At 42.1% G+C, this 24,050-nt stretch overlaps 1 gene segment (V, D, J or C); it reads left to right on the forward strand.

Annotated features, from left to right (window-relative positions):
• Positions 1 to 24,050, forward strand: part of LOC143268184 (putative non-functional immunoglobulin lambda variable 11-55) — a 24,903-nt gene extending 853 nt beyond the window's left edge. Inside the window, 1 exon segment of the V gene segment in view lies at positions 23,857 to 24,050. Coding sequence covers positions 23,857 to 24,050 — 194 coding nt within the window.

A 24,050-nucleotide genomic window follows, 5' to 3' on the forward strand; every position in this document is an offset into this window, starting at 1 on the left:
TCCTTAGCATATGCTGAAAACACATGATTTCCCACTACAGATGTACTTCTGCAGCCAATGTTCCTCAACATTCTATTCACAATAGCTAATAAAGGGAAGTAGCCCAGTGATTATTCAACTGGTTAATGGATAATGGAAATGTGGTACAAGTATACAATTCCATTCAACTGTGAAGAAAAATGAAATCTGCAAATGAATCGGTGAAACTGGGAAAGATTATACTTGGTTAGATCACCCAGGTGCAGAAAGACAAATGTTGGCTGTTTCCTCTTTTTTGTAGATTCTAGAACCGAATCTTCTTGGTTTGAATGTAAAACCTTGAATAATCATGAAAGCCAGGAAAGTAGAAAGAGAGCACTGTGGGAGGAGTTGTAGCTTCTGAGAGAGAAATAGCAGGGCACAGGTGCTATGAAGGGAAAAATAAAGGTGGGGCTTGACCAGGGAAGAGGAAGGAAGTACTCCATAGAGAGAGGGAAGGGGAGGGAGAGATACACAGTGAGAGGGAAGAATAGGGAGAGTAGCATGTAGTGGGTAGCCATTCCAGCTTTGATCTGGAAGTTCCAACCCCCATTGAGGTTTTGGTAACTGTCACGCCTACAAGGCGGGGCCAAGAGAGGACCCTGAAGACCTGAGATCCCAGATGGGCCAGTTCTCTTGGTTCCTGGACCCTGGACGCTGGAGGTAGACTGAGCAGAGTTCTCCAGAGAACACCGCCAGACTGCGCTACACCTTTTCCAGACCCTGTTGCCTATCCCTTCAATTGTAAGTTAGAGAAAGGGACATAACACTAACGGTGTTTGAGATCAAGAGCAAAACCTACTATATATATGCTCACTTAAAAATACATAGAAACACATATTGTTTTAGTGAAGTGACTTCACATAGTGGAAATACGAATCCCTTGGACCTGTAGATTGGGTGAAACCACCCAACTGCATCAATGAAAAACATCCATTGAGTTGTTGGTGACTGGTCCAAGAGAACTCCAAAATGATAGAAACTACTGCTATTGTGTCAGATTCCAGCTCTAGCGGGGTTATAAGCCACAGGATGGAGGTGTAAAATAGGTAAAAAATGAAGAGTCTGACTACCGATTTTATTTCAAACAGATTACATCAAACAACTCAACCTGTTTTTATTTATGCAAATTATAATGCATTCAAGCATGAGCAATTGCAACACATTTTTCTTTAATCATTTTCCAATAATTATCGACACTACTGATTTTAGTTTACTTTCCTCTTTCCCACTCCATTGACAATCATTGACCTTTATCCCATATCATTAAATTTTATATTGCGAGTCAAATGATTATATCTAGCCACATTTTATTCATACTGTGCCCTAGCTAGCAGCAAAAATTCGGTTACAAAAAAAGAGATTCAAGCCTATGATTTGTCCTTAAAAATGTGATTCTTTTATATTTTTGTAATCAACTGAGTGTATGATGCCATACCTAGGATTTAATTTTTAGGTCTAAATAAATTTCTAAATAATCTATGTATCCCTTTTTTGTGGAGGACAGTTATAATCCTATTCTTTATAAACTTTCAAAATGGCAGTGATTACCTAACTCTTTAACTGCTGGGACCAGTTTCTCTTCTTCCTGGCAGTTTATATGTGTACTTTTTACTCCCAAAGGAACTGGGAGTTTTAAGTGAAAAATATCTAACCATTCATGTCCTGGTACCAGGGAGATGCCTGAACTTTGATTTTCTTTACACTTTCCTTGTATGTTCCTTATAGGTTTTAATGTCATCTTTTAAGAAACTGTCTCCTGCCGGGCATTGGTGGTGCACGCCTTTAATCCCAGCACTTGGGAGGCAGAGCCAGGCGTATTTCTGTGAGTTTGAGGCCAGCCTGGGCTACCAAGTGAGCTCCAGGAAAGGCACAAAGCTACACAGGGGAACCCTGTCTCGAAAAACCAAAAACCAAACCAAACAAAAAAAAAACAAAACAAAAAAAATAAACAAACAAACAAAAAAAACAAAAAGAGAAACTGTCCGTTAAGTTCTTAAGTTCTTTGGAATATAGTTATCTCACTTTTAAGATAGTTAAATCAGCAAGAGTCATTAACCTTAGTGAGTTCCTCCTGCTTACTCAGAATGACTGCACAGGCAGTCAAGGGTGACCAGAGAAACTGGTTCCTATGAACAACTGCAGAGATGATTGATTTCTTTGTAGAAACATTTTAAAAACTTATCAGTTTTGTTCCCAATAAACTCAGACACAATCATAACTAAAAAAGCAAAACTAAGAATTATCATAAGAATAAGTATAGCAGAGATGATTGATTTCTTTGTAGAAACATTTTAAAAACTTATCAGTTTTGTTCCCAATAAACTCAGACACAATCATAACTAAAAAAGCAAAACTAAGAATTATCATAAGAATAAGTATAGTGAAAGTTAGAGACCCCTGAAGCCCATGAGCTCCCTAGGATCAGCCCTGGGGTGCTGGGGATGCTGTGAATGTGTTGCTCTGATTGATTGATAAATAAAACACTGATTGGCCAGTAGCCAGGCAGGAAGTATAGTATAGCAGGATAAACAGAGAAGAGAATTCTGGGAAGTGGAAGGCCGAGTCAGGAGACACTGCCAGCCACTGCCACCATGAGAAGTAAGATGTAAAGTACCGGTAAGCCACAAACCATGTGGCAACTTATAGATTAACATAAATGGGTTAATTTAAGGTATAAGAACTAGATAGCAAGAAGTCTGAGCCATTAGGCCAAACAGTTTAAATAACGTAACCATCTTTATGTTTATTTGGATCTGAGTGGCTGCAAGCCTGGGCAGGACTGGAGGTAACTCCAGTAACACAGGGGTCTGCACCATTGCTTCCAGAGGTCCTTGCCAGGTGGATGGGATTTTCCAATGGGCCTTGCCATAAGGATCACCATTCACAAAACATTTATGTATCATTCCCAGAGGTGACAGCTTAGCTTCTCCTGACACTGCTTTTGTTAGCCTGTTATTGTGGTGATATTTTATTTGTATGTTAATAAATAAAGTTTGCCTGGAGATCAGAGGACATAGCCAGCCATAAACAAAACTCAAGCGGTGGTAGCATGCACCCTGTCACTGTCCAGTCACATGGCAAGCAGAGTCTCTGTGTGTTCAAGGACACACTAGGAAACAGCCAAGTGTGGTGACACATGCCTTTAATCCCAGTACCAACCATAGAGACCAGGAGGTCTGTACAGACAGACAGTGACAAGGAAGTGAGGTGGCTGGGCTAAGAGCCAATGAGAGGGCAGAACAGCAAGGCAATAAAGGTGCAGGTTAGACAGGAAGAAGTTCTCTCTTGGAAAGCTATGGTGGTGTGGTGAGCTAAGGTTAGCTGGTGGCTATCACTATTTCTCTGATCTCTACGGCTTTCACCCCTGTATTTGGCTCTGTGTTTCTTATTTTTAAATTTATTTATTTAATGCCAAATGCTATTTATTGAAGGAGGGAAGAGGTCTTAAATACAGGCTTACAGCACAATGGGAGAACCCCGGAGGGCAAAATGTGTTTCTTATTTAATTAGACCGTTTAGAAATTCATCCACTTCCCTTCTGGACCAGAGAGGTGAGTATCCAGGCCCAACCCGGACCCCATCCCTGGGTACCAGCCACTCCCAGGAAGACATGCTCAACTTGGCCCCAGGTTCTGGCCACCAGACAGGTCCCCTTCTAGCCCCACTGGGAAGGATCCCCTTGTCCAAGCCCCCTGGCAGCCCCTATAATCTCCACGCCCAGCCCCCATGCCCATCTGCCTGAGACCCCAGCCACTTCCTGAGACTTAGAGACTGGACCCCAGCTCCCATCCTGCTCCCAACTTCCCTTCTGGATCAGAGGTGAGTATCCGGGCCGAGCCTGGACCCCATCCCTGGGCACCAGCCACTCCAGGAAGACCTGGCCAACTTGGCCCCTGGTTCTAGCCACCAGGCAGGTCCCCTTCTAGCTCCACGGGGAAGGATTCCCTTCTCCAAGCTGCCCCCCCCCTGGCAGCCCTGCAATCTCCACACCCTGCCCCCACGGCCATCCGCCCGAGACCCCAGCCACTTCCTGGGACTTAGAGACTGGCCCCCAGCTCCCATCCTGCCCTGGAGTTCCCTTCTGGACAAGAGAGGGCTCCCATCTTGCCCTGGACTTCCCGTCTGGACAAGAGCTTACATCCTGACCTGGACTTCCCTTCTGGACAAGAGCGCACATTCTACCCCGGACTTCCTGTCTGGACAAAAGCTCCCATCCTGCCCCAGACTTCCCATCCAGATAACAGCTTCCATCATGCCCCAGAATTCCCATCTGGACAAGAGAGAGAGACTTCCTGAATCTGTCAGCTCTGTCTCAACCAAGTGTGCTGATAAGACCAAGAATGAACCATAAGGAGATGGGCAGACATCAAGGCAGAAGTACATACAACAAAATGAAGAGCAATACAGCATCACCAGAACCTAGGCCGCCTCCAACATCTAGACCTGAACATCAAAAATTGGAAGAAGCAGAAGAAAACAGCCTTATGAATAACATCATGAAGAAGTTAGAGGCTTGTGTAGAGGAAAAGACAAAAAAAATGGGAAGAATGCTGTAAACAACTAGAGGAAAGGGCAAACAAATTAGAAGCAAACAATAAAGTCCTGGAAGAAAACAATAAAGTACTGGAAGAAAACAATAAAGTACTGAAAGAAAATCATGAAAAAGCAATGAAACAAATAAAGGAAATAGTCCAAGACTTGAAAAGGGAAATAGAAAAAATAAAGAAGACACAAACAGAGGGAATGCTGGAAATAGAAAATCTGAGTAAAAGATCGGGAACTTCAGATGCAAGTATAACCAACAGAATGCAAGAGATGGAAGAGAGGATCTCTGGCATTGAAGATACAGTAGAAGAAAGAGTTTCATCAGTCGAAGAAAACACTAAAGCCAACAAAGTCATGAACCAAAATGTCCAAGAAATTTGGGACACCTGAAAAGACCAAACCTATGAATTATAGGGATAGAAGAAGGTGAAGAATACCAACTCAAAGGCACAGAAAATATATTCAACAAAATCATAGAAGAAAACTTTCCCAACTTAAAGAAGGAAATGCCTATGAAGATACACGAAGCCTATAGAACACCAAACAGACTAGAACCCCCCAAAAAGTCCCCTCGATACATAATAAACAACTAAATGTACAGAATAAAGAAAGAATATTAAGAGCAGCAAAGGAAAAAGGCCAAGTGACCTATAAAAGCAAACCCATCAGAATAACACCTGATTTCTCAATGGAGACTTTGAAAGCCAGAAGTACCTGGACAGATGTAATGCAGACACTAAGAGACCATGGATGTCAGCCCAGACTAATATACCCAGCAAAACTTTCAATCATCATAGACAGAGTGAACAAGACATTCCAAGACAAAGCCAGATGTAAACAATACCTACCCACAAACCCAGCCCTACAGAAAGCACTAGAAGGAAAATTCCAACCGAAGGAAGTCAGATACACACTTGAAAACACAGGCAATAGATAAAACCACAGCAGTAAACCCCAAAGAAGAGAAGCACACACACACACTACCACCAAAAATAACAGGAATGAACAATCACTGGTCATTAATATCCCTTAATATCAACGGACCTAATTCACCTATAAAAAGACATAGGCTTACAGAATGGATACGAAAGCAGGACCCATCTTTCTGCTGCATACAAGAAACACATTTCAAATTCAAAGACAGACACTACCTAAGAATAAAAGGCTGGGAAAAGACTTTCCAATCAAATGGTCTTAAGAAACAAGCGGGTGTAGCCATCCTGATATCCAACAAAATAGACCTCAAAGTAAAATCAATCAAAAGAGATCAAGAAGGGCATTACATACTCATCACAGGAAAGATCCACCAAGATAAAGTTTCAATTCTAAACATTTATGCCCCAAACACAAGGGCACCTACATATGTAAAAGAAACATTACTAAAGCTTAAACCACATATAAAACCCCACACATTAATAGTGGGAGATCTCAACACCCCACTTTCACCACTGGACAGATCTCCCAAATCGAAACTTAACAGAGAAAGGACTTAACTGATGTCATGACCCAATTGGAAATAATAAATATCTACAGAACATTCCATCCTAACAAAAAAGAATATACCTTCTTCTCAACACCCCATGGAACACAATTTTTCACAGACTTGAAAAGAATAATACTCAACTTCATATGGAAAAACAAAAAACCCAGGATAGCCAAAAGAATCCTGTACAATAAAACAACCTCTGGAGGCATCACAATCCCTGATTTCAAGCTCTACTATAGAGCTACAGTAATAAAAACAGCTTTGTATTGGCATAAAAACCAGCATGTGGACCAATGAAATTGAATTGAAGACCATGACATTAACCCACACAACCTATGAACATATAATTTTTGACAAAGAAGCCAAAAGTGTACAATGGAAAAAAGAAAGCATCTTCAACAAATGGTGCTGGCATAACTGGATATCAATGTGTAGAAGGCTGCAAATAGATCCATATCTGTCACCATGCACAAAACTTAAGTCCAAGTGGATCAAGGACCTCAACATAAATCCAGCTACTCTGAACCTGCTAGAAGAGAAAGTAGGAAGTAGTCTTGAACGCATTGGCATAGGAGATCACTTCCTAAATATAACACCAGTAGCACAGACACTGAGAGAAACAATCAATCAATGGGACCTTTTGAAACTGAGAAGCTTTTGTAGAGCAAAGGATACGGTCAACAAGGCAAAGCAACAGCCTACAGAATGGGAAAAGATGTTCACCAACCCCACATCTGACAGAGGACTGATATCCAGAATATATAAGGAACTCAAGAAATTAGACATCAAAACGACCAACAGTCCAAATTAAGAAATGGGCTTTAGAACTAAACAGAGAATTCTCAACAGAGGAAACTCAAATGGCTGAAAGACATTTAAGGAATTGCTCAACATCCCAAATCATCAGGGAAATGCAAATCAAAACGACTCTGAGATACCACCTTACACCTGTCAGAATGGCTAAGAACAAAAACACTGAAGACACTTTATGCTAAAGAGGATGTGGAACTAGGGGAACTCTCATCCACTGCTGGTGGGAATGCAAGCTTGTACAACCACTTTGGAAATCAATATGGCGCTTTCTTAGAAAATTGGGAATCAATCTCCTCCAAGATCCAGCTATACCACTCTTGGGCATATACCCAAGAAATGCTCAATCATACCATAAGAGCACTTGCTCAGCTATGTTCATATCAGCATTGTTTGTAATAGCCAAAACCTGGAAACAACCTAGATGCCCTTCAACTGAAGAATGGATAAATAAATTGTGGCACATATACACAATGGAATACTACTCAGCAGAGAAAAACAATGACATCATGAGGTTTGCAGGCAAATGGATGGATCTAGAAAAAATCATCCTGAGTGAGGTAACCCAGACTCAGAAAGACAAATATGGTATGTACTCACTCATAGGAGGATACTAGATGTGGAACAAGGATGACTGGATTGCTACTCACATCACCAGTGAGGCTACCTGTAAAACCGGATCCCAAGAAAGACATGGGGATCACCCAATGACGGAGAAATGGATGAGATCTACATGAACAGCCTCGACATGAGTGGGAGCAATGAAGGGCGAGGGTTGAGGGAAAGAGAGTGGGAGATCCCAGCTGGATCAAGAACAGAGAGGGAGAACAAGGAATAGGAGACCATGGTAAATGAAGACCACATGAGAAAAGGAAGAAACAAAGTGCTAAAGAGGCCCACAGAAATCCACAAAGATAACCCCACAAAAGACTGCTGGCAATGGTCGCGAGACAGCCGGGACTGACCTACTCTGGTGATGGAATGGCCAAACACCCTAATAGTTGTGTCAGAAACCCCATCCAAGGACTGAGGAATCTGGATGCAGACATCCACGGCTAGGCCCCAGGTGGAGCGCTGGAAGTCTAATTATTGAGAAAGAGGAGGGTTTATATGAGCAAGAATTGTTGAAACCAAGGTTGGATAAAGCACAGGGACAAATAGCCAAACGAATGGAAACACATGAACTATGAACCAAAGGCCAAGGGGCCCCCAACTGGATCAGGCCCTCTGAATAGGTGAGACAGTTGATTGGCTTGATCTGTTTGGGAGGCATCTTGGCAGTGGTACCAGGTCCTGGGCTCATTGCATGAGTTAGCTGTTTGAAACCTGGGACTTATGCAGGAATGCTTGGCTCAATCTGGGAGGAGGGGACTGGACCTGCCTGGACTGAGTCTATCAGGTCGATCTCAGTCCTCGGGGGAGGCCTTGATCTTGAAGAGGTGGGAATGGGGGATGGGCTGGGGGGAAGGGGAGGGGGGCAGGAAGGGAGAGAACAAGGGAATCTGTGGCTGTTACGTAGAACTGAATAGTATTGTAAAATAAAATAAAAAATAAAAAAAGGAAAAAAAAAAAAGAAATTCATCCACTTCTTATTGCTGAAGACATTACATCCTATGTTCACCAAAGTGTCTTTGATTTGGAAGCTGCTTTCCTGAGGGATAACCCTCACAAATTTTGGAGGTTAACTATTCAAGGGGAACATGGTGTCAATTGCTCTACCCAGATAAAAAGGTTGAAACTACACAAAAGAAATAGCAAGACATCCCTAACAATGCCATATAGGCATATACATCTTGGGTAGAGCCAACAGCTACCTAATTGGACCTAAAAGAAACTCAACTGCAGGGAACTTATGCATTGCACTATAAACCAAGCCAATAATCCATGGCTGGACACTTCATGGGCCCTAGTGGAAAAAATTGTACTATCTACCTACTACTAAAGTTTTGTTGGTTGGTTGGTTTGTGTGTTGCCTTTTCTCATGGCTTCACAGTAGAGTAAATCTGGCTTCACAGGGGGAGTTTGAAAGTGCTTATTTTATTTCTTTTTTTTCTGATAAATTAATAAGTATTGGTTGTAGTTCTTCCAAAGTCTTTCATAATTCTGGTGTGGATCATTCTACATCCAAGAATTTGATGTTGTAAACATTTTTGGTGCTGTTTCAATCTTCTTTTTTTTGAAAGACCTTGGATCTGCCTAGATGATAAAATTTTTAGAATTATGTGCATATTTATTCACTGATTTACATTTACTATAGCATTTTTTTTGTAAATAGTTAATATATGATTCTTTGTGGCTTTCCCAAACATCCTCCACCCTTCTCTTCTATTTACCTTCCTCCCATTCTCTAAGAAGCCCCATGTTTCCCACTTCTTCTATCAGATGACTTGTCTTCTACCATTTCCCTCTGACCTCCTCTCTGTATTTATCTCTCTCCCTCCCAAAGGTGATGCCTTTCCCCTTTCTCCTATCCAGTCACTTCTGCTCTGTCATTACCCTATTTATTGCTCCCCAACCAGCAACCAGCACCTCGGTTCTTGTCATTAGTCTCATTTTATTTTTCAGAATATGTACTAACATGTGGAGATTTGGAGCTAGGAGCCTCCAGTAAGAGAGAACATGGTTCTGGCTTACCTCACTCAATGTGATCTTTTCTAGTCCCATCCATTTACCTGCAAAGTACATGATGTCATTTTTCTTTATATATGAATAGTATTCAATGGAGTATTTTTTTTTATCACAGTCTCATTATCCATTTGTCACTTGTAGGGCATTTGGTTGTTTGCATTTCTTAGCTATTGTGAATAGAACAGTAATGAAGATGGCTGAGCTAGTGTCTGTGGAGTGGGATGTTGAGTCCTTCAGAGCTGCTCTATGAGAACCGCTTCTTTCCAGGCTCCTCCAGCCACCTTCATACAGAAACTCTGTATTAACCTTTGGTCCTTCGGAATGGTTGGCTCTGGGTTTTTACCCATAACACCTAGTCTGTTCTAAGAAAGGGATTGCATAACATTGTGGATGCAGGTAATGTCACCGACTTGCTTCTTGAAGTGGTTAATCTTGTGTTAAATTTAGTTTACTGCTAAGAAGATATGGAACACTGTTTAAGACGGTATGGTGATCTGGCATTGCCCCTCAGTTGGTAGTTTAAACCTGATTGGAGGCAGATGTAAACTGTTTAATATTTCTCACATTCAGGTTGATTTAACTGAGGTATGCATACAGCAAAAGAAGCAACGTGCTGGGGGCCTTTCACTACCTCTGGTTGGTACTTCTGCTCACATACCTCACAATTCCATTTGTTTAAATGCTTCCAATTTTTTTTTAAAGATTTATTTTACTTATTTAAGATTTATTTTTATTTTATGTGCACTAGTGTCTTGCCTGCCTGTGTGTCTGTGTTAGGGTGTCAGATCCCCAAGAACTGGAGTTATAGACAGTTAGGGAGCTGTGGGTGCTGGGAACTGAACCTGAGTCCTCTGGAAGAGAAGCCAGTGCTCTTAATCATTGAGCCATCTCTCCAGCCCATGTGTTCCCAATTCTTAGATGTAATCAATCCTTGCTGCCATCTCAGGTTGATACTACCAGGCTTGGCTCTGGGAAGGCTGATGTCCAACCAAACCCTCTGTCTTTCACTGTCATCGAGGGTCCTTCTTGCGCCGTCGATGCAGAAGGAAGATAGAGAGGGTTTAGAGGAGGACCACCTGCTTGTCGTGGTAGGAAATGGCAAACAATGAACAAAGGCCAGCTGCAGGACATTCATACTCTTTCTGCTTGCTCTGCCACTGTGCTGCGCCCTTTGCTGTGCTGACCAGCAAATTCACAATAAAGAAAAGGCCACCTTGGTCAACCGCTAAGGACAGCACATCTTTGAAATCAGGGCTTCACCTGGTAAACGTCTCTGCATCCTTTGTAGGAGGCTCCTGTGCAGGGAAGGGGGCACTGCCCCTGCTTCTCTCCCGAGTTCCTAGGTAAGGCAGTCCTGAGTGACCTGTACTGAGACAGTAGGGGGCGCTGCATACCTGTCCCTTTGGAAATCAGCCCTTCACTCCTCGGGGAAAAGCTAACGCTCAGGGTCCAGAACAAATCTGTAATCTTCAGTTTTTCTGCCCCGCTCCCCCAAAAGAAGACTCAGAAAAAGAGGTGAGAGGCCTTCTGGAGGAGGACATGATTTGCATGGGAGGTCCCTCTGTCCTATTTATGGGTACGTGGGTACAGAGACATGGATGGTCTTTGCAGTAGCTGTAGCTCCTAAGGAACCAGCACTGTGCAAATTCTCACCTTGACTGGCTGGGGTCTTCCTCCTCCTCTCTACTATTATATTCTCTTCTCAGGTGACTTCTCATAAAAAGCAGAAGGGATTAAGGATTCACGAGAAACATAACTGTCTTCCTATTTGAGAGAAAACCTATATTGCTGAGTCTCCTACTCTGTTCCAGAGACCTGGGCACAGTCTGGGCTGGGTCAGGAAGCCTCCATATCTGGTTCTATTGGAAAAGAAGTCACCTTTGTCTGTACTGGAAGTGGTGGTGATGTTGGAGCATATGATGCATCCTGCCATAAAAGGTCTCAGGTGATGTCCCCATATGTGTGACAATTGGCTATTCCTGGCCCTTTTGCAACACATATTGCATAACTGTGACAGACCTGCCGCCTGAGAATGAGGCCAGTTATTTCTGCTCAGCATGGGACACCAGCACAAATGCTCACACAGTGCTCCAGATGCCTGGGGAACTGAGACTAAAACATTCCCATGACCCTTGCCAGTCTACTCACCCTATGACAGTCTACCATTTAAAGTGGGTGATTGTGAGGACCAGAGTCCTACTCCTCAGATCAGATTTTCAGAGGACAGATCAGCCTTAAGTGGTCGTGGCATTTGGTGATCTTCATGTGGCTGGATCTTAACTGCTTTATTGAGATACATTTGCAAGCCACCATCTATCTCCATTTAAAGACTGCAGTAAAATTATATTTTTCATATTTGTAGTGGTGCAGTGTCCAGATAACATAAACCTGAAATATAATATCCTGAAAAGAAACCATTATTAGTTAGATTACAGTAGAGTATTGCAATTTTGGCTTATAATTACATTTTGGGGGATTTTTTGTATCACTTTTGTTATTTAAAACAACTGTATACTAGTTTGCTGTTTGGGATATATATCAGACAGTATAATTTTGTACTATCAGGTAATTGTTAATTTAACTTGAATTCTATGGATACACTACTGGTGGGCCAACCTTTAACCAGTTTGGGAACAAAATTGGTTTAAAGGTTTTAAATTAATAAGCATTTTTTACTATAGATATCAGCCTATACTTTTCAACTATTTCTGTAGACATACGTTTCTACCCTTTGGGAACAGCTTATCAGGATCCAAAATTCTAGAAAATACTGTGACTCTTTTGTGGAAATTTCTCCTTTTCAAAGTGGCTGGATAAATTTACAGTTATGTGAGCAAGATATGCTGACCCACATTTTCTACATTTTCACACTGATGTTCAAATTTCAAGTGTTTCTATAGGCATATATTTCCAAATGTCTTGTTTAAATAACCAGGATACAAAAATCATCATTCTTTGGAGGAACTGCCTCAGACCTTTGCTAAGTGGCTGCACCAGTTAACAATTCCATGAGAAGATGAGGTTTATTATCTCTACATTATTACTGACCACACTGCTATCTACCATTTTGTCTTTTACCACTCTACTGTTAATGAAATGCTATCTCATTGTATATTCAATTGTATTCAATGGACTAATGATATTGGCATACTCTGAAGCACTATTTTATTTGAAATCCATTATGAAAAAAATGAAAGTATGAGTTCATTCCATGAATCATTTTCCAGGACTGACTTGCTATTGCTAAAGCCACTGAGTATAACTTCTGTTGTACAAAGCAGATCAGAACAACTGTTTCAGATAATAAATTGTTGGAATAAGACCATCCCTCCACACATCATCAGAAGACGAAGAAATTCCATGTAGTTTGAGTGTGAAATGAGCTGAGGCCTCATTCATCTTTACATAGCTCTCATTTCTCCTTTTGAGCTGGCAACTCATCAGGGGAATAAAACCAAGGTGGGTATGTGTCTCCTGAGGCTTCAGCACCTGTTGCTTCCCTGTGAGCATATGCTTGGGTGGACATTTGACTCCTGCCCAGTATCTCACATGCACCATGGCATCTTTATTAATAACATAGATCATGGACATATTCTCAGCCAACCAGCCAGCCACATGGAAAGAAGGAATTAGGAAATTTAATAGACAAATGTCTTCAACTACAATGAGATGGATCCAGAAACATCTAGAGACACTGCATATTGGCAAATAAGATGTTCTAATGTCACATTCAAAAAAGGGGGTGTGCTTATTGAGTAGACCAATACAGTAAATGTATTTCAATAATTGTTACTAAGAATGTAGCTAACTTGATATTTTCTAGTGACATGGAAAACTATAAATCCTACTGCACCTTACAAAGAAAAAAGAATAGTGAACATACAGTATTAAATACTGAGAGAATTTTGAAATATTACTGTAAATAGCTGTTGAAACAAAAACAAAGAAGTTTCATTAGCAATTCAGAAGTACTAAAATGTTTGAAATAGGCTTATGATGGATACTAGGTGTGATGTGATGTAGCATTTAGATCAAACACTGCCAATGAGAAGTAGAAATCACCATGCAATGTTTACTTCTGCATGTACAAAATGTAAATTTCTATGTTATATGCCAAAACACTTATTTAGGAAAAATTAAAGGTATGAACTTGGAGGAGCATGAAGAGGATTTAGCACTTATTTTTGATAACAAACTATTCGACAATACCACTTGATACATCTACAAAACACGCCCATCCTTAAGACTCAGGAAACATTGCACAAGAGAGGGTAAAAGATTGTAAGAGCCAGAATAAAAGGGAGTTTGCTGTGAGATTGTGTCTCCTACTAATATCAGAAGCTACACCCACAGAGTCTCACCAACATGATCACCTAGACATGGTTTGAACTAGGATGGCACCAGTGAACATGTCAAGCAGAACTGGGAAAAGTCCACAAGTTCACCCTGCACAGAAAACTACAGGCCACCAAGGAGAGCTGGGAGTGGGAGAGGTGGTCCTCCTCAGGGAAGAGCACACTGACTGGTTATCATGGTCAGCCATGATAACATGCAAACAAGTAACATTATATGCATTAAACAGTGTATACTTGGGAATGTATACATGTATAGTAGGGCTTGGAGGGAGTAATGGACAGAGAGAAATGTTACTGAATATAACCTCAAATAGAAAAAAAAGTCAAACCTCAGAAAAGAAACAGTGCAGGGCTTGGATGCTGAGCAGAGCATGTAGTCAACCCTTTGCTCAAGGTGCTTCTTGCATGGAGCAAGTTATGAGTAGAGCTTACTAACTCCCTGAGTCTTAGCAAACAGAACCAGAGGTAGTGAGCCTGAGGCTTCCATGACAAACACACAGTAGATCTAGAGAAGATGAATGGATGAAAAAAATGTTGACACTTCTGTAAGCTGCCTTCCCTTGTCTTTGAAGAATGTCAAAATCTCTGTGTGGAGAATACAGTCCTATTATTTAATAATAGGGCAGCCAGGATATGTGGGATGATCAGTTTTTACTTTTCACAGCATGGTGAGAAACATTACAATTCTTATCCATCATCAAAATAGTACAATTTATTTTTTCAATCAATTCAGTATACACCAGCACTATAATGAAGATGAGAAGACAACACAATTTTACAGAATATTTAAAGATATATTGCAGGGAACTCACTCAGTTGTCTTAGTTGGGTTTTTGTTTGTTTGTTTGTTCATTGTTGTTGGGTTTTGTTTTGTTTTTGTCAATTTGACATAATCTAGAGTTGTCTGGGAAGATGAACCTCAATTGAAAAAAATGACCCTGTCAGATTGGCTCATGGGTAAACTTGTAGAACATTTTATTTGAGGACTGATACTGAAGATTCCACTGTGGGGGGAGCCACCTGTGTGCAGTTGGAGCTGGAGTGTAATGGAAAGTATTCTGAGAAATCTAGTAAGCAGCACTCCTCCATGGCCTCTTTATAAGTTACTACCTCCAGATTCATGTCCTGATTTCGCTCAGTGAGGGACTCTGCCCTGAGAGTTGTATGAAGAAATAAACCCTTTCCTTACCAAGTTGCTTTTGGTCATGGTGTCGTCTCACAGCCATAGAAATCTAAGTAGGATACCAGTGATGAAGCTAATTAAAACAGGTTACAAGGCACTTGAGTGATTGGCAAGCACAGACAGCACAGTTATGGGAGGAAATGAAAATCCTCAGTAGCCTCTTTCACAAACGAATGGATGTCAGGATGTTAGATAGGAACACGGCATACCCCATTTTAAATGCTGCTTGAGAACAGATCTTGTGCTTAGAGCTGTGGCTTTCACACTGTCAATTCTAATGACCAAGCCAAAATCTGAATTGGCAACTTGCAAATAAATCCTAGACATAAGGACTGGTTGATACAGAGTTCACATCATGGACATATATGACAACTAAAAAAGTGATTGAGTGGTTTGAAGAGAAATATAAAAGTAGAGAAAGATGATTTCAAATGAAATAATAGGTGTAAAGCTCCAAGGTAGTTTTAAAAAACACACTACTATTTTCTCTTAATATCTTAATTCCAGATATATAACATAGAGAGAAAAATTAAAGATTTGAGAAAGATAGAAAATACTAGTTCAGCATTGTCACACTAGACTACTTCCTGTACATAACAGTAGCACAGACACTGACATTGACAATTAATAAATGGGAATTCCTGAAACTGAAAGGCTTATATAAGGCAAAGGATACTGTTAATAAGACAAAATGGCAGCCTACAGAACTTGAAGAGATCTTCAACAACCCCACATCTGACAGAGGGCTGATCTCCAAAATATATAAAGAACTCAAGAAAGTAGTCACCAAAATATCAAATAATCCAATTAAAAATAGGGTACAGTTCTAAATAGAGAATTATCAACAGAAGAATCTCAAATGGCAGAAAGTCTTTTAAGGAATTGCTCACCATCCTTAGTTGTAGCTAGAGTTTTCCTGCCTTGCCCACAGTCAGGACAAATCTTTGTCACCCGCCAGTCCCACAGCTGCTCAGACCCAACCAAGTAAACACAGAAACTTATATTGCTTACAAACTGTATGGCCATGGCAGGCTTCTTGCTAACTGTTCTTATATCTTAAATTAATCCATTTCCATAAATCTATACCTTGCCACGTGGCTCGTTGCTTACTGGCATCTTCACATGCTGCTTGTTCTGGCGGTGGCTGGCAGTGTCTCTGACTCAGCCTTCTACTACCAGAATTCTTCTCCTCCTTGTCCCGCCTATGCTTCCTCCTGCCTGACTACTGGCCAATCAGTGTTTTATTTACTAACCAATCAGAGCAACGCATTTGCCATACAGAACATCCCACAGCACTTCCCCTTTTCTTTTCTTTTTTCAAAAAGGAAGGTTTTAACCTTAACAAAGTAAAATTACAAATAATTTGGGAATTGGGGCATAGCTTCTCTTACTACTTCCTGCTGGAGGGGAGCACTGTATCTTATGAGGACACAAAGAAAATTTTAGGATTATGGAATAGTCCATGAGGCTGTATTGCCTGAGACAGTTGCCTTCAAACCATTCTGGATGTTGGATTATCTGGGCCATGGTGTCATCGGAGACCTTTTAGGGGTTCTTGGTTGGTCAAACCTGATGTATCTTAATCTGGAACAAATCCATAGCCTCTGGCTTTCTGTGGGAACAAAAGCAGAGTTGCCTTTCCAAAGCAACACATCCTTACATCCAAATTTTGAAGTGAAGGAATATTTAAAATATTCATATTGGTTTAACTCAACATCTTTTACGATCAAATGTTTTTCTGCAGTTAAAAATCCCAAAGACAACACAATCCAGATTCTCTGTGTAATATTCATCTTTACATGGTTTATTTTTTATATTAATTTTACTGTCTCTTTAAAGACTTTATTTTTTAAAACTATGTATTTGTTTATATAACTGTATATATCACCTTTTTTGTCTCTTTCAAGCCTATGTATATTTTATACTCATTATAAACTATTACATCTGAATCTGTCTTATTGTGAAGCTATTGCTTTAAACTGCAGCATTTGTAAGACTGAAATGGTGCTACCACCTCAGCTTCCCAACATGGCAGTGGTACGTTTACCGCCAGCTCTGTGAGCTATTTTGGGTCTATGCTTTTATCCAAGCAGCGTGTAGCCCAGAAACCTCTTTTTTTGTTTTGTACTAGCAAAGGCTAAATTCACCATGCAGCTTAATGTGCCACTTGCAGAGGCCTCATTCCCACCATACTGCAGGTCGAGTGCGCATACCAGGAACCCACCAGTAGCTCAAACCAGCAAGCTGCCACTCATTTGAGAGAGACAATTAGGAAGCTGTTTTTAGCTCTGTTTTAGAATCTTTTCTCAGGTTTTAGGTGGAAACTCTTGCCAACTCATTGGGTGCCATTTGTAGGTAGAGTTTTCCTGCCTTGCCCACAGTCAGGACAAGTCTTTGTCACCTGCCAGTCCCACAGCCACTCAGACCCAACCAAGTAAACACAGAAACTTATATTGCTTACAAACTGTATGGCTGTGGCAGGCTTCTTGCTAACTGTTCTTATAGCTTAAATTAACCCATTTCTATAAATCTATACCTTGCCACGTGGCTCATGGCTTTCCGGCGTCTTCACATGCTGCTTGTCCTGGCGGTGGCTGGCAGTGTCTCTGACTCAGCCTTCCACTTCCCAGAATTCTTCTCCTCCTTGTCCCACCTATATTTCCTCCTGCCTGATTATGGGCCAATCAGTGTTTTATTTACTAACCAATCAGAGCAACACATTTGCCATACAGAACATCCCACAGCACTTAGTCATCAGGGAAATACAAATCAAAACAACTCTGAGATACCATCTTACACCTGTCAGAATGACTAAGATCAAAACCACTGGTGACAGCTTATGTTGGAGAGGATGCGTAGTAAGGAGAACACATCTCCTCTGCTAGTGGAAGTGCAAACTTGTACAGCCACTGTGAAAACCAGTATGGTGATTCCTCAGATAATTGGGAATCAATCTTCCTCAAGACCCAGCTATACCAATCTTGGGCATATACACAGAGGATGCTCAATCATACCACAAGGATGTCATGGGGATAGGGAGAAACCTAGTGCTAGGGAATTTGCCAAGAATACACAAGGATGACCCCATCTTAGACTACTAGCAATAGTAGAGAGCACCTAAACTGACTTACCCTGGTAATAAGACTGGTGAATATCCTGTCATCATAGAGCCTTCATCCAATAACTGATGGGAGCAGATGCAGAGATCCATAGCCAAGCACCATGCCAAGCTCCAGGAGTCCAGTTGGAGAAAGAGAAGAGGGATTCTATGAGCAAGGGGCATCAATATCATGATGGGAAAACCTACAGAGACAATAGAACCAAGCTAGTGGGAACTCATGACCTTTAGACCAAAAGCTGTGGAACATGCATGGGACTGAACTAGGCCCTCTGCATAAGTAAGACATGTGTATAGCTTGCTCTGCTTAAGGGGCCCATGGCACTAGGATCAGGATCTATCTTTGGTGTATGAGCTGGCATTTTGGAGCCCATTACCTATGGTGGGATGCCTTGTATAGTCTTGTTGCGGGGGAGGTACTTGGACATGCCTCAACAGAATGGACCAGGCTTTGCTGACTCCCCATGTGAAGCCTTACCTTTCTGGAGGAGGGGATGGATGGAGGGTGGGTTTGGGGGGAAGCCTGATGTGGGTCTGGAGGAGGGAAGAGAGGGGGGATCTGTGGGTTGTACATAAAATGAATTAAAAATTTTGTTTATATAGACAAAAATATTTTAAAAAGGAAAACCAGAAAAAAGAAAAGACAATCTCCAAGGTTTGCATGATTCAGCTACAGTGTCCTGTCTTCTAAGTGTTCTTTGTCTCTTCTGCCACTCATCTCATCTGATTCTCAAACTCCCCAGACTGTGAGCCATCAAGCCTTCTTATCGACCTATTCTCTTTAGAGTCCAGTCTCTCCTTTACTTTTGACCATGACTAAATCAACAGGGATGGGCACCTCCAGTAAAGGGAATAATCTTGAGACTTTCTTTTCCATATTTTGAATTATTCTTAGGTTATTAGAGATAAAATGGTATGCTGTGGATATTGCTCTATATATAAATAAAACACTGATGGCCAGTGACCAGGCAGGAAGTAGGTTGCCAGGCAGGAAGTAGGTGGGACAAGGAAAGAGGAGAATTCTGGGAAGCGGAAGGCTGAGGAGAGACACTGCAGCCACCCCCAGGACAAGCAGCATGTGAAGACGCTGGTAAGCCACCAGCCACGTGGCAAGGTATAGATTTATAAAAATGGGTTAATTTAAGATAAAAGAACAGTTAGCAAGAAGCCTGCCACGGCCATACAGTTAATAAGTGATATAAGCGTCTGAGTGATTATTTTATACGTGGATTGTGGGACTGCGGGGCTTGGGGAACCTGGAGAGAAGCCCTCCAGCAACAATGGTATGAATGTTCAAAAAACAAAAAAAGCATAATTCTCAAGACCTAGGAATTTATGATACAAATAACTTTCCAGTGTTCTCCAGACATGCTAAAGTCTGTTTTTCCTGGTGGTTCACATCTAGCTTATATCACAGACCCCCCATGTCCTTTCCTTTAGACAGTACTGATACTTCCCAAGAAAAATGTCAGTGAAAACATCCTCATCTTGAAAATCCCCATCAAGCTAGATCCTACACATCCTTCTCTAGGATCTCTCTTGCCTGGTGGGTCTGTCTTACCCTCCCTTCCAGACCTATAACAGGTCTCACATGTGGTGTCCCAGACTAGAATAGCAATGCCTGCCAGAACCCCAACAAATGTCTATGTTTCAACAGGACCTGCCATGCCTTCCTCTGACACACAGGACCTTCCCAACTACATCTAACCTCTCCAACCAGCCATATGCTGCACATCATTTTCCAGGCTCTGTCTCAGTGAGTCTGACACTGCCCTCCATGCACCTTTTTCAACCTGACAAACATAGCATGAGTCTTACACATAGTGTCCCAGCCTAGTCTGAAAATGCCTGGTGGAACCTCAACCAATTTTCTAGGTTCTTGCCAGGGACACACCTGCCAGCCACCAAAAGCAAAGGTCCCTTCAACATCACATGCAGTCTCTCCACCCAGCCAGAACTACCCTCACACACCAGTCTTTGACCAGGACATATATCCTGCCTACTAGTCCTGTTCCTTCTACCTACCTGCTGCCATTCTACTAGAGTTATTTCTAATCTCTAGGCCAAAACTACCCACCCATTCTCTCTTCTGCTCTAATATGTTCTGTCCATAACTATATCAGAACTATCATCAAAAGTCCACATGCCCCGATCTCATCACAACAACACAAACAATATGAAATATCCAGCTAGCAGTTCCTGTACAAAAGCTACCAGCCCTGTAGAAATATTTGCCAATGACAATTACCTAGATAACCCCAGGACATAAAATTAAAGAACAGTCAGAAGGTCATCAAAAATTCATAGAGTTGGAAAAGGAGACAGAGAAATAGCTCGACAAAATGAAGGAAGAGGAACTTAAGGAGAATAAATGACAAAGTAATGCCAAAGAAAACAAATCCAAAAGGCTGATGGAAATGATCAAAACAACTCAGGAGTTGAAAACAAAATCAGTAAACAGATAGAAATGGGGAGGAGGTCCCAAGCAGAGATGAAGATGGAATTTGAAAACTGATGCTCAAAATCAAATTAGAGAAACCAAAAGAAAGTCTTAGGGTAGAATAAGCCAAGCAGAAGATAGACTGTCAGGATTTTAAGATAAAGCAGGGAATTTAAATCAAATAAGCAAGGACTATGAAAAAACAAAAATCCACAACATACAAAGAAAAGAAACATGCACAGAATGTGGGAAACTACAGAAAAATGAAATCTTTGAATAGTCATAGATGAGGGAGAAGTGAAGAATTATAAGTCAATGGCATAGACCCAGATCTTCAACAGGCTCATAGAAGAAACCTCCATACACTAGGGAAAGACACAACTATATGGGTATAATAAGTACACAGAACACCAAACAGAGAAAGCCAGAGGAGAGAATCCCAGAGCATATGACAACTAAAACACTAAGTTTGTAGAAAAAAAGATTTGTTGAAAGCTATAAGAGATAAAACACAAGGCATATATCTAGGAAAGCCCATCAGAATAATAGCTGGTTTCTTAGTGGAAACTTGGAAAGACCTGGGAATATGAAGCAGCATGTTCCATGTTCTAAAAGACAATGAGGGCCAACCTAGACTAAAATGGTAACAACTATCTGCTATAGTTAGAGAAGAAGAAAAAATGATATCCACTATATGAACAACCCAAAATGTTCAGAATCAACAGAGAAATCCTAAAGAAAATACAGGAAGCGGTATTTGGGGCTGAGGAGAGAAATGAGCACAGCTATGAGACTTTGGAAAGAAACAGAAAGTCATAATCACTATAGCACAAAGTACCACTGAGGACACAAACTCATCCAAAGCAACAACACAGTGACCTCTGGCATGGGCAAAGAATTGAATTACTGGGTAAAATAGACCAAGTTGTGGAGAAGGAGAAAGTAACAGCTGTATTCATTCAGGATGGGAGAAGACCAGGAGTCTGTTGAACAGATGCTGGCTTGGGTACTTTACAGAGTCCCTGAGTGTCCCTTCTCCCCTATTGGTTCTGTCTTGATACCTGCCCCTATACCTTCTAGCTCATTCCTCTTGAAGAGCTTTCTAGGGAAACGAAATGGCAGTCTCAGGAAAAAATGATTTTACTTTCCTTGCCTAACCAGGTCCCTTTAACCTTGCTTCAATTCCTTCCCTGGAAGTGAAAGATCCTAACCCTTCAGGCTTACACCCCCAGCCCAAGCCCCAGGAAAATGAGGAACTAAAAATCTAGTTCCAAGGGCAAGCTGACTCTATCATTACTCAATCACCCCTGCCACAACATAACAATGTAAAGAGATTTCTATTAAGAGATGCGCTCAACTGTGACTGGGATAATTGCAAGTGTTCCAGAAAAGACCACTGACTGTAACCTTTGTGTAACTCTCACTCCCACCCAGATACCCCCCTTGAGGTTTTGCGAAGAATGTGCATATGGGCATGACTGTACCCACCCTGTGATCAGACCATGATCTTGTGAAATTAGCCTCTAGACATAAATCAATCGAAACAAAATTGTATGGGAATTGTAATCTTGTGGCTTTTGTGGATTTTTCCTTTAAAAGTACCTATGTGGCTGCAGTAGGATGCGACTCTTGCTCTCAGGACAAGAGTAGCCCGACTGTACAGCCGCATCAATAAACCTCTTGCTGTTTGCATCAACTGGACCAGAGTCTGGGTTCTTGGGGCACCCACCCGAGAAGGTAGTACCCTGGGTCTGGGGTCTATCATTTAGAGGTCCCACCAAGATTTTGGGGTGCCCCCAGACCCCCACTCTGCCAGTTGGAGGTAAAAACGAGCTCGATCTGTGTTTTATGTTATTGTGTTCTTGTCCTTTGTCCGGTTGACTTGGCATCTGTATTCTGTGCCTGTGCAGGTGCACAGGACCTGTATCTGGGACCTGTGAGGGGAGAAGACATGCTCAGACATCCACGGGTCCCTGCTCTGGAGGTCTCCTCTGGAGTGATCTGGAGGAAGAAGACAGACTTAATGTCTCTCCTTCCCAGGGGGGAACAAGGCTGTTCACGGCCACTCCCATCTGAATCTGTACTTTTGGGTTGTTGCCGAATTGACCACCATGTGGACTGTGTCTGTCATTGTCCTCTTTGTGTTTTATCTGTCTTTGTCTGTCTCTACCTCTTTTTCCCTCTCCATGGGGCAACAACTAACTACCCCCCTAAGTTTGACTTTAGATAACTGGAGAGATGTCCTCGTCTGGGCCCACAACGCCCTCTCTGGACGTCAAGAAAAAGAAACGGATCACCTTCTGTTCCTCAGAATGGCTGGCCTTTGAGGTCGGCTGGCCAGGGGATGGGACCTTTAATATTAATGTCATTCTGCAGATAAAAGCTTGAGTCTTTGACCAAGGACCACATGGACACCCAGATCAAGTGCCTTACATTTCAGTCTGGGAGAGTTTGGCCAAAGACCCACCTGCCTGGGTGAAGCCGTTCCTCACTGCTTCGCCCACCCCAGCAACGCTGGGGTCCCGAACTTTACTTCCTCCTTCTCAAACTCGCCTTATACCCTTACCCCCAGATCTGCACACTCCCCTTGTCCTTTCAGCCCCAGCTGTCCCCTGACCATCTCCCAGTTCTTCCTTCTTTTACCATCTTAAGGAAATCCAGTGTGAAGAATCTAAAGAAAAGAAACCCCCGGTCCTTCCAGAGAACCAGGGGGATCTACTAATGATGGAATCACCCCCCCCCCATGCTGATCCACCGACACGAGGAAGGGAATCCTCCAAAACAGCTGCAGAGGTGAACTCTCCCAGCAGAGACCACTCTCCCCCCAGGATCTCTCCCCTCCTCCCAGTAGCTGCCTCTGCCTCCACTGTGATAAGGCTGTGGAGGCAGGAGACACTGGGACTTCACAGGTTTTTCCCTTCTGCTTGGTGGACGGCCAAACCCAATACTGGTCGTTCTCTGCTTCGGATCTCTACAACAGGAAAACGCATAATCTGCCCTTCTCTTAAGACCCCCAAGCATTAACTGGGCTAATAGAGTCCATTCTCCTGACCCACAGGCCCACGTGGGAGGATTGTAACCAACTTTTACAGGCCCTCCTTACAACTGAAGATAGACAACTTGTCATCTTAGAGGCTCTCTCCAGGTGCACCTGAAGGTCCTACAACTCATCCAGAACCAAGTCTGGAAACTGCTGGCAGCTGTGTACCAGTTCAAACCACCTAGTGTGCCTCATCCCTTCCAGATCGGAGACTCTGTCTATGTCCACAGATATCAGACCAAGACCTTGCTGGAAGGGACCTTACACCGTGTTGTTGACCACCCCAACAGCCGTCAAGGTCGACAGAATCGCTGCCTGGTTCCATGCCTTCCACGTCAAGCCGGCACCTGCTAAGGCCAAGCTGAGGCCAACGAGGACCCTACAGCCCCCAGATGGAAGCTTCAGCAAACTCAAAATCCTCTAA

This window comes from Peromyscus maniculatus, chromosome 12, assembly GCF_049852395.1.
Source record: "Peromyscus maniculatus bairdii isolate BWxNUB_F1_BW_parent chromosome 12, HU_Pman_BW_mat_3.1, whole genome shotgun sequence".
In the NCBI taxonomy this organism is placed as follows: Eukaryota; Metazoa; Chordata; class Mammalia; order Rodentia; family Cricetidae; genus Peromyscus; species Peromyscus maniculatus.